Source organism: Zootoca vivipara, chromosome 4 (assembly GCF_963506605.1).
Source record: "Zootoca vivipara chromosome 4, rZooViv1.1, whole genome shotgun sequence".
Lineage (NCBI taxonomy): Eukaryota > Metazoa > Chordata > Lepidosauria > Squamata > Lacertidae > Zootoca > Zootoca vivipara.
This window is the reverse complement of record NC_083279.1, coordinates 97,763,865-97,779,297: the sequence shown is the minus strand read 5'-3', so window position 1 is coordinate 97,779,297 and position 15,433 is coordinate 97,763,865. Positions and strand designations below refer to the sequence as shown.

The 15,433-nt window shown below is 43.5% G+C and overlaps 1 protein-coding gene across 1 annotated transcript in view; it reads right to left on the bottom strand.

Moving 5' to 3' along the window:
- Positions 1–13,878, bottom strand: part of PGM2L1 (phosphoglucomutase 2 like 1) — a 43,292-nt gene extending 29,414 nt beyond the window's left edge. Inside the window, exon 1 of the mRNA XM_035115219.2 lies at positions 13,132–13,878. Within this exon, the coding sequence (XP_034971110.1) occupies positions 13,132–13,236 (105 nt within the window). The 5' untranslated portion in view covers positions 13,237–13,878. The remainder of the gene's footprint in view (positions 1–13,131) is intronic.
- Positions 13,879–15,433: the final 1,555 nt, after the last annotated feature.

Genomic DNA, 15,433 nt, shown 5'->3' with positions numbered 1-15,433 from the left:
TTCACTAAATGCTAAGAACAAGACAAAACCTGTTCCGAGATTAGGGGAAAATTCCAAGGTGATTTGTGGGAGCCTTGTACATATGCAAAGATTTGTTCTGCCAGACTCTCTGAAGTGGATATGTATGTAATCACAGCAACCTTTGCTAGTTATTGCTTTCATGCTTCAGCCAGAACTTGGAATTGGCTGGCTGACAGCACGCAATGATCTTAAGTGCAATTTGTACTACATAATAAAACCAAACGACTTTTGATAATGTAGATTTGCTCAACAATATGCATGTCTCTGGAGCCATTCTCAACGGTGAGCAGGATGAACAGACTCCTCCTCGGCAGGGGTTTAAAAAAGGCAATGGAATCTGAAGTCTCAAGGGTGAGCGAGCAACAGTGACATTTACCACAAAGAGGTCAGCCAGCTTCTAGGTCCAGCAACTGCAAGGCACCAATCAGCTTGTGAAGCCTGAATGATATTTATTTCAGAATGAGGAAAACACCCATGGTGCAGTTTTAATGTTATTCAGTCTCCAGATCTACTATTGCAAGCAGTTCAATAGAAGAAAGTCCTGAGAGTCACAGGGGGAAACTTAAAAAAAGTTTCATTTCCTGTTGAAACCAAAGCAACTACAGTATGCAGCACCATGGAAATGAATATCAAGAAATGGTTCTCCATGTCTGTTTTAAAAAAATAAATCATTACTCATTTGAAGTTATCAAGGTGGTTATAAAGACAAAAATACACGCTGTAATAACAACCTGCCACTATCAACAGCTGCTCTATGCCACTGGCACCTGGGGGCCAGCTTTTGCAGGGCTTCAAGCCAATGACTTGGCTCTGATCAGGGCTGTAGGCATTCTGCCATTCTACAGCTGCATCATGCAGGGACTGGAATTTTATTAAAAATAAAGCAGAAAATTCCTTCCAGTAGCACAATTAAAAGGTAAAGGTAAAGGGACCCCTGACCATTAGGTCCAGTCGTGACCGACTTTGGAGTTGCGGTGCTCATCTCACGTTATTGGCCGAGGGAGCTGGCGTACAGCTTCCAGGTCAAGTGGCCAGGATGACAAAGCCGCTTCTGGCGAACCAGAGCAGCACACGGAAACGCCGTTTACCTTCCCGCCGGAGTGGTACCTATTTATCTACTTGCACTTTGACGTGCTTTCGAACTGCTAGGTTGGCAGGAGCTGGGACTGAGCAACGGGAGCTCACCCCGTCGCGGGGATTCGAACCACCAACCTTCTGATCGGCAAGCCCTAGGCTCTGTGGTTTAACCCACATCGCGAGATAAGCACCACAACCCCAGAGTCGGTCACTAAGTTGGTCTCTAAGGTGGCACGGGAAGGAATTTTTATTAATATTATTTTGTTTTGACAGCAGACTAACATGGCTACCTACCTGTAATTGGAATTTTATTATTTTTAGAATAAATCAATCAATAACAAATGCAGTTGGCTCCATGGCAATGAGTATAGGACAGCAGCAAAGCCATCCCTGCTACCATACTCCGTGACTGCCCACTCCTGTGCAGCTCCTGCTTTGTGCATCTGCTGTGGGTGGCTTCATCCCACTCCACTGCGTCAGCAAGACAAAAGGGGCAGAGGCTGCTGAAAATGGACCATGATGTTGCTTAGGCCCAGTACCAGCTGCTCTCCCCACCAATTAGAGGGCCTCAGAATTGGTTAGGCAGAGATGTAGTGCCACTATTATTATACTTCTTTCTGAACGAATGGGGTGGGGAATTGAATCTTGCCGAAAGGGTAAAATGTAAGCAACTGCAAATAATGAACAAAGCAAAGGGATGATTCATGGACTGTGGGAAATTAACCTTGGTTGAACTCTACTATTTTCTAGGAATTAATGCTCCTTTCACCACTGTGGCCTGGAAAAACAGAATCTTGCATCCCCAACTATCTCTTCTACAAACAACGCCAGGTTTAATTTTGGCTCTGAACTCTATTTGTAAAACAGGAAGATAGGAAAAATAAAATAAATATCACAGAATGAGTCATAAAATGAAAAGGAGGTAGAAACTGTGAGTGGAATTCATGTTATGATGAATGTTCTGTTTGTGCAGGCATTGCAGCTTGCCAGACAGAATGACCCCCCCCCTCTCCACCCCCCCGGCACTGTTCTGGGGGTTCTCCCAACCCCCTCCTGCTGTTTTGGGGGCACATGGGGGGGGGAGGGCAGGGAAAGCACCATTGCAAAGGTTATTCCTTGCACAGGGTTTTTGCTGATGGGATTTGATAGATGAATCCCACCCTGTAGGTTTATATCTCTAAATAACACTCAGTGCAAGGAGAGCATTTATTGATAAATGCCATTTTGCATTCTCTGTTGCAGGGAGATGAAGGGCTAGACTCATGCATGGCTGCACACCGGGAGGTGAGCTGTAACAGTGACTCAGTATAACTCCCTGTACTAGCACTGTTTTACAAACCTTGACTGGATCTGCTGGCAGCGTTAGTAAAGAGTTTAGCCAAGGACGATTTGAAGTTTGCTTAGCCAAAATTTGTCCACTACTTTTTGTTGAAAAACCCATTTGCAATTGATGTCACAAAATTGTCTTTCTGCAAAAAGAGCGCATTTTAAAAATATTTATTTATTGCTTTTCATTAATATAGAATTTTATTTATTTATTGCAATATAAAATGCTTGTTCTTCAAGCACAATATTCCATTACATTCAGATCTGTCTTATTGCTGCATTTAAAATAATCTCCCCTGCCCCACCCGCTCTTTGCATCTAAACTTGCAACTCTGTAATGACCATAGCTGCCAAGTTTCCCCTTTTCTCACGAGGAAGCCTATTCAGCATAAGGGAATTTCCCTTAAAAAGGGAGAACTTGGCAGCTATGGTAATGACAGGTCATGACAAGGAGAGGGAAGGCTGGGTAATGAAGGGCTCTTGAAAAAGTGTGGAGCGGTCACTTTCTTCCTACAGCTACCATATCACAAAGTAGAACTCTAGCAAACTCTTCAAACACCCCACCCCACCAGCTTAGGAGAAGAAAAAGACAACATACTACACACATTTTCCCATGGTGCTCACTGGAAGCTAGAAGCTACCTGCTTTTTCCCCCAGGTACAAATTTTAAGCATGCTTTTTATTTTACCAATTTGGGTTGCATCCAACAATGCTGTCCAGCACTAAGTCATCCAGGGAGGGAAGCAATTTCCAGCAATTCTCCCTCTCATTGCTGCCCCCCACCCCGTCCTGTATTCCGGAACCCTCCAGACAATTTTAGGAAGGGGAGGAGGGGAACTGCTGAAAATTATTTCCTTCCCCATTCCGATGACAGAAACCTGTCAATTGAACAAGGTTGTTTGATGCAACCCTTCATAGCCCACCTCTCCAGATTTGTCAGACACAAGACTACAACAATTAAACTTTGACAAACATAAAACAGTAAAAGAGGCACACACACGATGCAATATCCTCTAGACATGCAAAGGAACAGCACCAGCGCAAGCTTTCGAAAGCCAAAATAACAGGTTTTTTCTGCATTTCCAAGAACCAACTTGATGATTTACTGTTATTTCTCCTCTGGAAAGAAGAAAGGAGAAGGCAAGCACCACAATGCAAAGAAATTTAAAGACCAACATCACCTCTTCTACTATTTTTAAAATTTATTAAGCGGGGTATTCAGCAAAGCTTTAATCAGAGTAAAAAGGTAAAGGGACCCCTGACCGTTAGGTCCAAGCGCGAACGACTCTGGGGTTGCGGCGCTTATCTCGCTTTATTGGCCATGGGAGCCGGCGTACAACTTCTGGGTCATGTGGCCAGCGTGACTAAGCCGCTTCTGGCAAACCAGAGCAGCGCACGGAAACGCTGTTTACCTTCCCGCTGGAGTGGTACCCATTTATCTGCTTGCACTTTGACGTGCTTTTGAACTGCTACCGGTAGGTGGGCAGGAGCAGGGACTGAACAATGGGAGCTCACCCTGTCGCGGGGATTCAAGCCGCCGACCTTCTGATCGGCAAGCCCGCGTTAATCAGAGTAGACTAGGTTAAATAAATGGACATGACTAAGTGAGGCCCATTAATTTCAATGGCTCTGAGTAAAACTTAGCTGAATTGCATTCTAAGTTTATATCCTGCCCTTCGTCCCAAAGGAGCCCAGGGTGGCAACTGGACCTAGCAGACAACTAGAAGCAGAACAGCTGCCTGCCACTGTGTGTGGCTGAATATGATCCCATCTCTCCACACCCAGGAGGCAGGCTGGAGCATTCTGCACCAGGTGAAATATGCAGAGAGCACCTACTATAGTCAGTGACCCCTGGAACCAATGCAAGGAACAAAAGGACCGGAGGCTGAAGAATCAATAAAGGGGCTTGGACTGATCCTCCTTTCTAGGGAGTCATGATGCTGCTTTTCAGAGCAAGACAAATGGTGCAGATATGCTCTCTGGGCTCTTTTGCCATCCAGCAACAGGTTGGATTATTTAAGATCAAGGCAATTCAGTTTGTGACCTGAAATAGCCAAGCAAAATATACGGCATGTGATTGTGATGATGATGGATTAAATATGTATACCACCCTTCATCCAAAAATCACAGGATGGTTCACAACATTATAATACAAAATGAGAGCACAAAATACATCATAATAAAAAATTTAAAAACCAATAAGCCCCACCCCACTTCCATTATTATATTGTCCATAACATTTTATTTATGTATAGCCTACTTTCTAAATCAGCATCCATACCCAAAATAAAATTAGCACCATTATTCTTAAAAGGACGTGAAAGATATGAAAGTAAGTCTAATTCAACTGAATGGGTCTATCTTTGAAAGATGCAAATTATTTCTAAGTGAAAATTAGTAATGTGGGTGGAAGGTTTTCTAAGATGCAGAGTTTTCCAGTGCTTATTTTTTCTGCAGAAAATTTTCCATTTAGTAAGTTCAGTTTTAACCATGAATGGATGCCAAAATGAGAAAGGGCAGTAGCTCAGTAGTAGAGCATTTGTGTTTTGCATGCAGAAGGTCCCAGGTTCAATCCCTGGTATCTTCAGGTAGGGGCTGGGAGAGATGCCTGCCAGAAACCCTAAAAAGCAGAGTAGACAACCAGAGTAGACAATGTGGAACTAGATGGACGGCCCATCTGACTGAGAACTGTATAGGGCTGCTTCCTATGTTCCACTGAGAAGAAAGAGCTGATAAAGATGAGGCAGATCAGTGTTTTTCCACAATCTGAAAAGTTTCCATAGTGGGTGCAGAATCAAAAGCCTGAGATAGGAGCCAAGCAGAGATAGCCCTGCTGTAAAACAGGGCTAAAAACAAGGGATTAAGCTCTTACACTGTAGACAATTCTGATGTGATTCATACTGTTGTTTCCTAAAACCTTTATATAGATTTATGTTTGCCTTATCTAAATTCATACCCAGTCCCCTATAGGACTAAACCCCTTTACAGAGTGTTCGTGACTTATCAGCTCAGACACCCCTGCCCAACTATCCATAAACCTATAAGCCTAAGAATTCAATGTACTGTAAATTATTTTCGCCTCCTCCTAACTATGGCTCATTAAATATGACAAAATACTAGGCCAGCAAGAAGTTACAAGGAAGCAGCAGTTTTACTGTCTTCATGGACACAGTACATTAAGCTTCAGTTTAATTATATGCCGCTTTCCACAAGAAACTGTGCCCACAGTGGTTCACAATATACAATAATTTACAAAAATTCTAGCAAAAAAAGGTTCCCTGCCACACATTCCTACTTCATAATTCCCCTGACATTCCCAGTGAATTGTGGTAGCAATTAAGGTCTTCAAAATGCAGCTGCCTGAGCTGAAGTGCATTCAGCTGCATTACGTTTACATTTTAGTGGCTTGCTTGTTCACCTGGATCAGACCCTGGCGCAGAAATCAACATGCCAAAGATGAAATCCAGGATCACTTGAGCGAGGCTTCAGAGAGCTTGCGTAGAAGCAACCTACAGCCTGTTAACTGATGTGGCAAAATAAATACACCCGTGAATTTCGTTCTTTACAAGTTTCCATTAAGAACCAGGCCTTGTATGGGTTTTAGTAGGGAGGTAATTTTTTGTTTTTTTCTGACAAGTGCATTAAAGTCACTTCACGTTATTCAAATAATAATATGAATACATTGTATGTGGTATCCAATTGGGTCGTGCTCACAGCAGACCCACATAAATCAATTTCAGTGGAATGACTCTGAGGGTGACTGTCAGATATGTCATCCTATAAAATAATTTAACCATGGCAGGTCTAATTCCAAGACCTACAGCCTGACCCTATGCACATTTATTATGCATGCTTTTTGCTTATGACACTGTAAAAATTTCATATACTGTACAATCAATTTGCTATATAAATAATACACCCCACTGTAATCAATGGGGTTTATTCCCTGAAAAGTGTGCATATAATTGCAGTTTTAGTCTTACTAGTTAATATATTATTTTGTTTTTTCTCTTTAAGTTGTCAATTCATTTTAAAGTTCTAACATCTTCAAGTCTTTGAAACATGTTTTTCTTATTCCTAACTCTTGAAAGAAAGCAGTATTTATTTAATTGGAAGACAGGCCCAGATACCAAAACACTACAACCTCTTATTCAGCCAAATCAATCAGTTATAGCAGCTTTAAGGTAAAAGTCAAAAATATTAGTTTTGTGTAAGTCTGTGCATGTTCACCCACAACTAAGTCCCACTGTGATCAATAGGAACTATCTTACGGGGAAACAGTTACAGTATTCCCTTCTTCCAATATTGGGAGTGGGTGTCTTGCAGACAAGCATCCAGCCACACATCAAGTACCAAGGCCCCAAATAGACCCAATTTTATTGGCATCTTTTAATCCTTTAGTAGCACGTTTGGTGATGGTTTAGTAAGTGCATGTGGGGCATGAACACTACTTGCAGTCTCTCCTCCCACTGCAGATGGCAGGCCCTGTCCCCTTGATTCCTATTGGAACCATGGCAGGAGCAAAAAGTTAAAGTTTCCCTTCCCCGCCACAGTGTCTGGATGGGGACACTTGTATTTATATATTTAAAACCCCAAACACTCAAGGGCTAAAAACATAACTAATGTGACTTTTAGTTCGGCCCTGAAAACCAGAGATTCTGGGCTGGCTCCAAGCATCTGGGCAACTCAAGTCAGCTACCTGTGGTACAACTCCTGTAAATAAACTCTGCCCACCATAGTTCTAGGTTTCCAAATACTGTACTGAACAGAGCTTGATTCTAATTCCTGGAAGTTAAATACCAAAGAGAAAGGAGACAAGAATGTTCCATGTATTATTATTATTATTATTATTATTATTATTATTATTATTATTATTATTATTCTACTGTCTGCTTCATAAAACCATTATCAACTTATACTGTATTCTGACTTGCTGGTTTTGTATGACAACTTGTCAGTAAACCAAAGATAACAAAGCAGTAGTGAATTGCCAGAATTATGTATGCACTTCTGCTAAAACAAAACTTAAATCTTAGCTAAGAAGTCCCAATTTCATGGCCTAGCTTTCACACACATTCAGAGAGAGAGAAACAGGCACACATACAACTTGTTTTAATTATTTAAGCTCATCTGTTTCTAGAATAAGACTATATAGGTTTCTAAAAAGTATTTTGAAATTTCTCCAAATGTTATATCAATTATCAGATATCAGTCGTTAACGGCCATCAACAGTTATCAGTCTGTCAATCACCCCTCCCTCCACCCTTCTGAGTAATACCTCCCCTCCACCATCTGACTATATATAAGCGTCTGGGGACTTCTGCTTCAGTGTATCTGAAGAAGTGTGCATGCACATGAAAACTCAAAGCTATGACAAACTTAGTTGGTCTCTACGGTGCTGCTGGAAGGAATTTTTTTATTTTGTATCAATTATCATGTAATGCTCCATGCCTGAATAAGAGAAGTGTCACAGAGCTTATGTGGGTCACCATGATTACACCTTTAAAGTTACACCTTTATTCCGCTTGATCCAATTAAGCAAAAGTACTTCTATTTAAATTGGATGTGAATCTAGCCATTTGCTGATCTCCTGTAACTCAAGGTAATTTCAAGACACAGGCAAGTACATTTAGGAGCACAGGAAACAGCCTTATCCTGGGCTGATTCACTCACCTAGCAGCAGCTTTCCAGCACCACAGGCAGGGCTATTTCACATCACCTTCTACCTGACCCTTTTGTAATCTGGAAATTTTAAGGATGACTGAACTACAGCCCCCCTCCCCCCGGCTGTATCCTTCACATTTCAAATGCAGGGGATGATTTTTTTACTAGTAACTTTCCTCACTTATACAATTGGTGGCATGCATTATTAATCACTTGCTACATCCAACTTCAGAGGCAACTGTTCCTAAAAATAGGCCCCAAGCCATTCTGCAGCATCAACAATTTGGACAAATAATGAAATATTGATGTATGGCCATTGTTACCAAAGAAGAAGAAGAAGAAGAAAGAGCTGCAGTACTTGGGTACAATTTTGACGTCACATACTGGGGCTCAGGTGCCACCTGCCTTTTTATAAGATTTTGCATTAACCAAGGAATAATTAAGCTCAAAATGAAGTAATGACCCATGTAGGGTCATCACAAGCCCATGTTAACTGCTGGAAGTGACAAGAGTGGAAAAACTGAAATATGTGTAATTATGTAACGCTGTTTTTTTTTGTTTTTTTTGTAATTATTTTTATTAAAGATTTTCTTAGGTTACAAAGATAGTGCAATGACTCTTTTTTTTTCATGCATCATTTTTACACATCGATTATAACTTGTTGAGACATTATGAGGAAGGGGGGAAAGAGGTAGGTGGGAAGGGGGGTTGGGTGTGGTGAATTGCCGATATTTCTGTTTTTCTTGATATGTGATGGGGTTCGGCGTCAGCGTCGTTTGTGCAGGTTCTCTGTTGTTTGTTCGTGCTTCTTTGTTGGTGAGAGAGGTCAGGATTTGTCTTAGAATGTGGTTGTTCATTCATGGTTGGCTGTGATGATCCTTAATTTCTTGCGTGAGTGGGGGGGGGAGGGTGTTTTGATCAAGTTAGCCATATTGATTTGTATGCTGCCGGTAAGCTTTTGTCATTGTCCTGTTGGGTTGTATAAGTGATGAAGGGGAACCATACTGGGGTGAAGGTGTCTTCTTCTGTTTGTCCCCGTGTCAGTTTCAGCTTACTGGTCAGTTTTTCTAGCAGGGCTGTTTCCCATACAACTTGGTACCATTGGTCCAAGCCCACTCCCGATAAGTCCCTCCAGTGCCTGGCTATGATGCTTCTAGTTGCTGACAACAGATGGATTATAAGTTCTTTATGATTTGCGTGAGCGTTGTTATCTTGAAAAATATTTAGTAAAACCAATTCTGGGGTAATTTCTAGCACTTGCTTAGTTATGTTACAAATTTCTTGCATAGATGTCTTCCAGAATGATTGAATTTTAGGGCACTCCCACCACATGTGGAGGTACGTGCCTGTGGAAGTGCATCCTCTCCAACATTTTGATGAGATTCCTGATCGTATTAGTGATAATTTTCGTGGAGTCAGGTACCATCTGTGAGTTAGTTTCAATGAGAGTTCTTTTCTTTTCATTGATATAGATTTGAAAGGGGGTTTCGACCACATTTTAGTCCATTGGGTAGGGTTGATTTCATATCCTATGTCATCCTCCCATTGTCGTTTTATCTTGTCCAGGGGATCTATGGGATTCTGAATTAGTATCTTGTAAATTGCAGATACCATCCCTTTTCCGTGTCCTTTTGGCAATTGGAGGAGGCTTTCGAAAGCTGTCAGGGGTCTGGTTGCTGCTGGTTTTACAGTTGGGTTGTTCAGAAAGGCATGTAGTTGATGTTGTGCTAACCAGGACATTGGGATGTCTTCTAGTTTGTCCTGTATTTCTTGTGGTGACAAAGGTTTGTTGTCTTTATAAAAGTCTATTAAGCGATGTAAACCTTTAGTTTGCCAAGTCTTCATCTGGAGGTTTTGTGCTGCATGATGGAACAAGGGATGGTAAGCCAGGGGAATTAATGGGGATGGGGTTGGAGATAGTTTACTAGTTTCTGCTTTCCATGCTTTGAACATGGTTTGTGTGTATCTGTTGAGTGTTGTGGGAATCTTCCTTAATTTGTTTGGGAGAAATGGATATGCTGTGGTGCAGATATTTTCAATTGAGTCCCTCTCCAGATGTACCCATTGTTTTGTCTCGTCTTGTAGTATATATGGGATTATATGGCGTATTTGGTTGGCGTTGTAGTATGTTTCTATGTTGGGGATTCCCCATCCTCCTACTGAGGTGGGGAGGTGAAGGTATTTGGTGCCAATCCTTGGTTTTTTATGTGAGAAAATAAAAGAATGTAATTTTCCCTGCCATTTGCGAAGTTGGGTTGGGGGGATCCAGATTGGGAGGGTTTGGAATAAGTATGTCAGTTTTGGGAGGGTGACCATTTTGACGATGGCTATTCTGTCTGAAAGAGTGAAACTCATACTGTCCCATTTCTTTAGGTCTTTGTTTATTTGTCGCCACATGGGCTTGTAATTATGGAGGTATAATTTATTGAGGTTCTTGGTTATTTGTACCCCTAGATATCTGAATTTGGTATGACAAAGTTTTATTTTGGTGATATTAGTAAGTTCTTTTTGGATATGGGGAGGGGTGTTGAAGCACATGGCTTCTGATTTTCCAAAGTTTACCTGTAGGCCCGACACCATTGCAAATGTGTTGAGTTCTCTGATTAGGGAGGTTGCTGTATTTAATGGGTCTGATGTTGTGACCATCAGGTCATCTGCAAAGAGCCCTAATTTATAATTTTTGCCTTTTATTTCCACTCCCTTGATGTCTGTGACTGCTCGGATTCGGATTGCTAGGGGCTCCAAAGCTAGGATGAATAGGAATGGAGACAGCGGGCATCCTTGTTTTGTGCCTCTTTGAATTGTTATGGTGTTCGAGTCCATATTATTAATTCTGCATTTTGCTGAGGCTTGGGAATATATTTGTTTGAGGATTTGTAGGAAGTTGGGGCCAAATTTCATGTTAGTTAGTACTGCTAATAAATATTTCCACTCCAAGCAATCAAAAGCTTTGAGGATATCTAGGGACATAATTGTCAGTGGAAGTTTAGTTGCCTTACTGTGGTTGATTAAGTTTAGTAGTTTCCTGATAGGGTCTGTAATATTGCGACCAGGGATTATGTAACGCTGTTGAAGAGCGTGGAATAAAATGTCTTTTAAAAAAAAATGTCTTCACATCAAGGAGATGCAGGGTTGGAGAAGCACATTTTTAAATGCCTAGAATTCCCACAGACAGCCATAGTCATCCAAGGATCTAAATATGGAGCACCTGGAAGCAGTAAAACATGTTAAGCTTCTTTTACGTATTATACACTATATTTTAGAGTGTGATAATGCACATAGCCACATCAGTCCCATCTGCAGTAAGGCAAGATCACCCTTTTGCATTAACAAATAAACTGTTGGTCTCCTGAGTTTATTTGAAAAATGCAGACACCAAAATGTCGTCCTTCCCCTCGAAAAAATCCGTAGTCCACCTGCAAGATGTCATGTTCTTTGCCATATTTCAGTTTCATTTTGGAGCTAAATATAAAAGCTATTTTACAGAGAACCTTCCTAATGATTGAGAATTCAAAAAATAAAGCTGTCTATTTCCAAATAACTGATTGTTGCCTTTCAGACAGCTCCCACCCCCTAGACCACTTCACAAGGTTCCCTCTGCACAATGCTAATCAGACTCTGTATGACATCACCAAGCAAGCAGGAGGAGGAAGAAACAAAATAATTTTTTTTTCTTCCAGTAGCACTTTAGACATCAGGGAACCAGATCATCTATAACTGGCCAAAAGACCTACACGCTACTAATAACCAAGTACAAAAGCAAATTTGATGCCAGACTGATATAGCTTCCCGGAGGAAGCATAACAGTGCAAAACAAAACCACAGTTTGCAGCACTGCCTACTTAAAAAAAAAGGAGAGAAAGAAAAGGGAAGTGTCTTAAGGACAGTAAGACACAAATTGTGACTTGCAAATTAATTTGTATTCTGCAATTTCATAACTTTCCAAGAATGGTAGTGTCAAAGGAACTTGTGGGGCACTTACAGCAGAACAGCCCACCCAATAAAGTTGTTTAAGCTTGGTCTTAGAGTTGCACGGCAATGCAAAAACAAAATGAAATTTAAAAAGCAGCGCTGCCCTCTGCTGAAAAGACATCTCAAAGCAGGAAAATGCAAAACATCCAGCTCTCAGAAACACTTTCCTTTGTCTACAACATAGATGAGTCACTGCTCTACATTGCATCACTGTTTATTAAGCACTACTGCTTAAGGATAGCAGTACATGGTGCTGAAATAAGGGAGAAGCGTCTCTTTTGAAGTAAGGGGATGCATTAATTTCTTTATTTTAGAGCCACATGAGCCCCCTACTCAGAGAGGGGCTTCCCCCCAATTTTAAACTATGGTCTTCTTCCTAATTACATTAACCAGGAGCCCTATTTTAAGGGAATATGGTTTGATGGACACTAAGGAATCCCTCGCAATATAAATATGAGTAGCCATGTTAGTCGTTTGCAGAGACACTTGGCAACTTAAAAGACTTAACAAATATATTATGGCGCAAGCTTTTGTGGACTACAGTCTTCATATACATGAAACGTTATGCAGCAGGGCTTCGTTTTGGAGAGCGGGGAGAAACGGCCGTTGCAAGGGAAACATAGCTGCCAAGTTATCCCTTTTTCAAAGGGATTTTCCCTTATGCTGAATAGGCTTCCTCGCGATAAAAGGGAAAACTTGGCAGCTATGAAGGGAAAACACGCACACCGATCTTGATGGCACATTCGCAGTTAAAGGCAATCGATAATGGTATATTTCTTCCCAGCGCCAAAAATTCACCTACACTGCAAAGGAGGGAGATGTGAGCTTCCACAAAGCCTGCCCAGCCCCCCGCAAGCCTCTCCAGCGCGATAATGTGCGCACGATTTTTTAGCAGCGCCCAGCGCAGCAAACTCCTATTTCTGGCGCTGGCAAAGCCCTTTAACTGCACGAGGAGCGAAATGTATAGTATCGCCGCCCCCCCCCCCTCTGGTAGCTACTTAACAGATTCCGGGGACTTCGTGGAATATTCTGGGAAGAAGACGGGAGAGGTGCTTAACATGCCAGACCCACCTTGTCCCAGGTCAGCCACTGCCTGATGGCCTTGTCCAGCTGCAGGTCCCCCGTGCTGAAGGTGATGAGCAGGTTCGAGTTGACGTCCTCTCGGTGGTCCCCCATCGCCTCCCCAGGGGTCCGGGTGGGCGCCACAAGCAGCAGTAGCAGCAGAAGCACCTCTGGCGATGCAGCAAGGGGCGAGCGTGCAAACGGGCGCTGCTCTCGCAGGCACACGCGTGTGTGTGTGTGTATGTGCGTGCAAAGGCTCACCCCCGCCCCCTCCCACGCCCCCACCCCACCTGCTGGCCGGCTGGGTGGGCGGGGCTGCTGCTGGCACGGAGACCGCCTAGCAGTCCAGCCAAGGGCATGGAGGCGCTCACTGCCCCCACCCGGGAGGGGGGGAGGTGCTGGTCCAAAATTGGCCGCGGGGGGGCGTGGAAGGGAGGAGCGGCCTGTCAATCTCACCCCATAAGCCCTCAGTTTGTTTTGGGGTGGGGGAAGCCCCTCCTCTCATGCACAGAGAGAATTTAGGGGTGGTTTTTTGTTGTTTAAAAAAGGCACCCCCGCTTAGTGACCCCTCCCCCTCACGCCCCGCTTTTCAGGCATAAAGAAGCCCCTTCCCTCACAGTACACGGGAGATCCTCCCTCACTTTTCCCTCACGGAGAAGGAGCCCTCGCCCTCAAATTTTCCCTCAGAGGAGCTGCGCGCGCAAGCGAGCAAGCGCGCTCCCGAAGTTTCAAGGCGCGCCCCCGAGCCTGCCTCGACCACCGGGCGCCCGCCGTAAATAAGAGAAAAGACGCGCTAAGCCCCGCCCCTCCAAGCCCCGCCCACGGAGCCGACAGACCCCGCCTCGCGCCCAACCGCCGCCCGCACGCGCCCAAATGCCGGGCCTTAATAATACAGTACCGGTAATAAGGAGCAGGGGGAGGGGGCGGAAACCACTTAAGCCCCGCCCCTCAGGCTGAGTAATGCGCTGCTGCAGGCTTCGGTGCGCGCGCAGCTTTCCCGGGGGGATTGTCCCGAGGGCTGCTGGGGCGTGTAGTTTTCTCGCTCTCTTTGCTCTCTCCCACTTGGGGGCGTTGTCTTCCCTGGCAGGTTCCCTTGAGAAACGTGTAATTGTAGAGCTAGAACCAAGGCCGGATTAAGGTTTGATGAGGCCCTAAGCTACTGAAGCCCTTTATATGTCCAGCTGTCCTTTGTCAACAACAAATTGTTGCCGCTTTTTGTGTTGAATCTATGCTCTATGGATATTTTATGGATCTCAAGCCATTGCACATGTTGTCATGCAACCAGTCCATGCAGAATGTAGGCACCCTATATATAGAAAGGAGCAAACCAGTGATATTTAAGGGAGTGGGTGGGGCTCATTGCTTACATCATAGGAACCTACACAACACAAAACACTGTTGCTGCATGTAGGTTTTATTTTATTTGCTTTTTTAATCTTATATTTTGGAAATTTACATCCAGTTGCTTTTTTCCTTTACAGTGGTACCTCGGTTTATGAACACAATTGGTTCCGGAAGTCTGTTCATAAACTGAAGCGTTCATAAACTGAAGTGAACTTTCCCATTGAAAGTAATGGAAAGTGGATTAATCCGTCCAGATGGGTCCGCGGAGTACTCAACCTGAAGCGTACTTAACCCAAAGCATGGGTGTAATTGGTTCCGGAATTGGTTCCGGAAGTCTGTTCATAAACTGAAGCGAACTTTCCCATTGAAAGTAATGGAAAGTGAATTAATCTGTTCCAGATGGGTCTGCGGTGTTCGTAAACCAAAAATTCGTAAACCGAGGTGTTTATAAACCGAGGTTCCACTGTACATATTTTTGGGCCCCCCCAAGAGAGTGGGGCCCTAAACTATAACTTGTTTAGCTTATACGTAACTCCGGCACTGGCTGGAAGGGACCCTGAGGTTCAACTATATTCCAATCCCCTGCCGTGCAGGAATATGCAGCCACAGGGAATCGAACCTGCAACCTTGGCGTCATCAGCACCATGCTGCAATCCACTGAACTGTCTGGGCTGACTGCGTGTCCTGAGGAAGAAGCTTGCATAATCCCGTCACAGGGATTCCCGCCGCCTGCCACCACCACTAGACATCTCTTTCACGCTCCCCTTTTTAATTACCTGTTTTGCATTCAAAACGAGCAGCAACAATTCCCAGGAGGGGGAATGCGAAAGTGCATGTCCGTTAAGCGGTGTGTTGTTCCAGTGAAAGCATCTCGCTGTCGTGCGGCTTAACGATAGATTTCTCATAATAACTCTCTCCTGTCGTCACACCGCCTCAGTGAGATACTGGCACTGGAGATTCTTCCCCA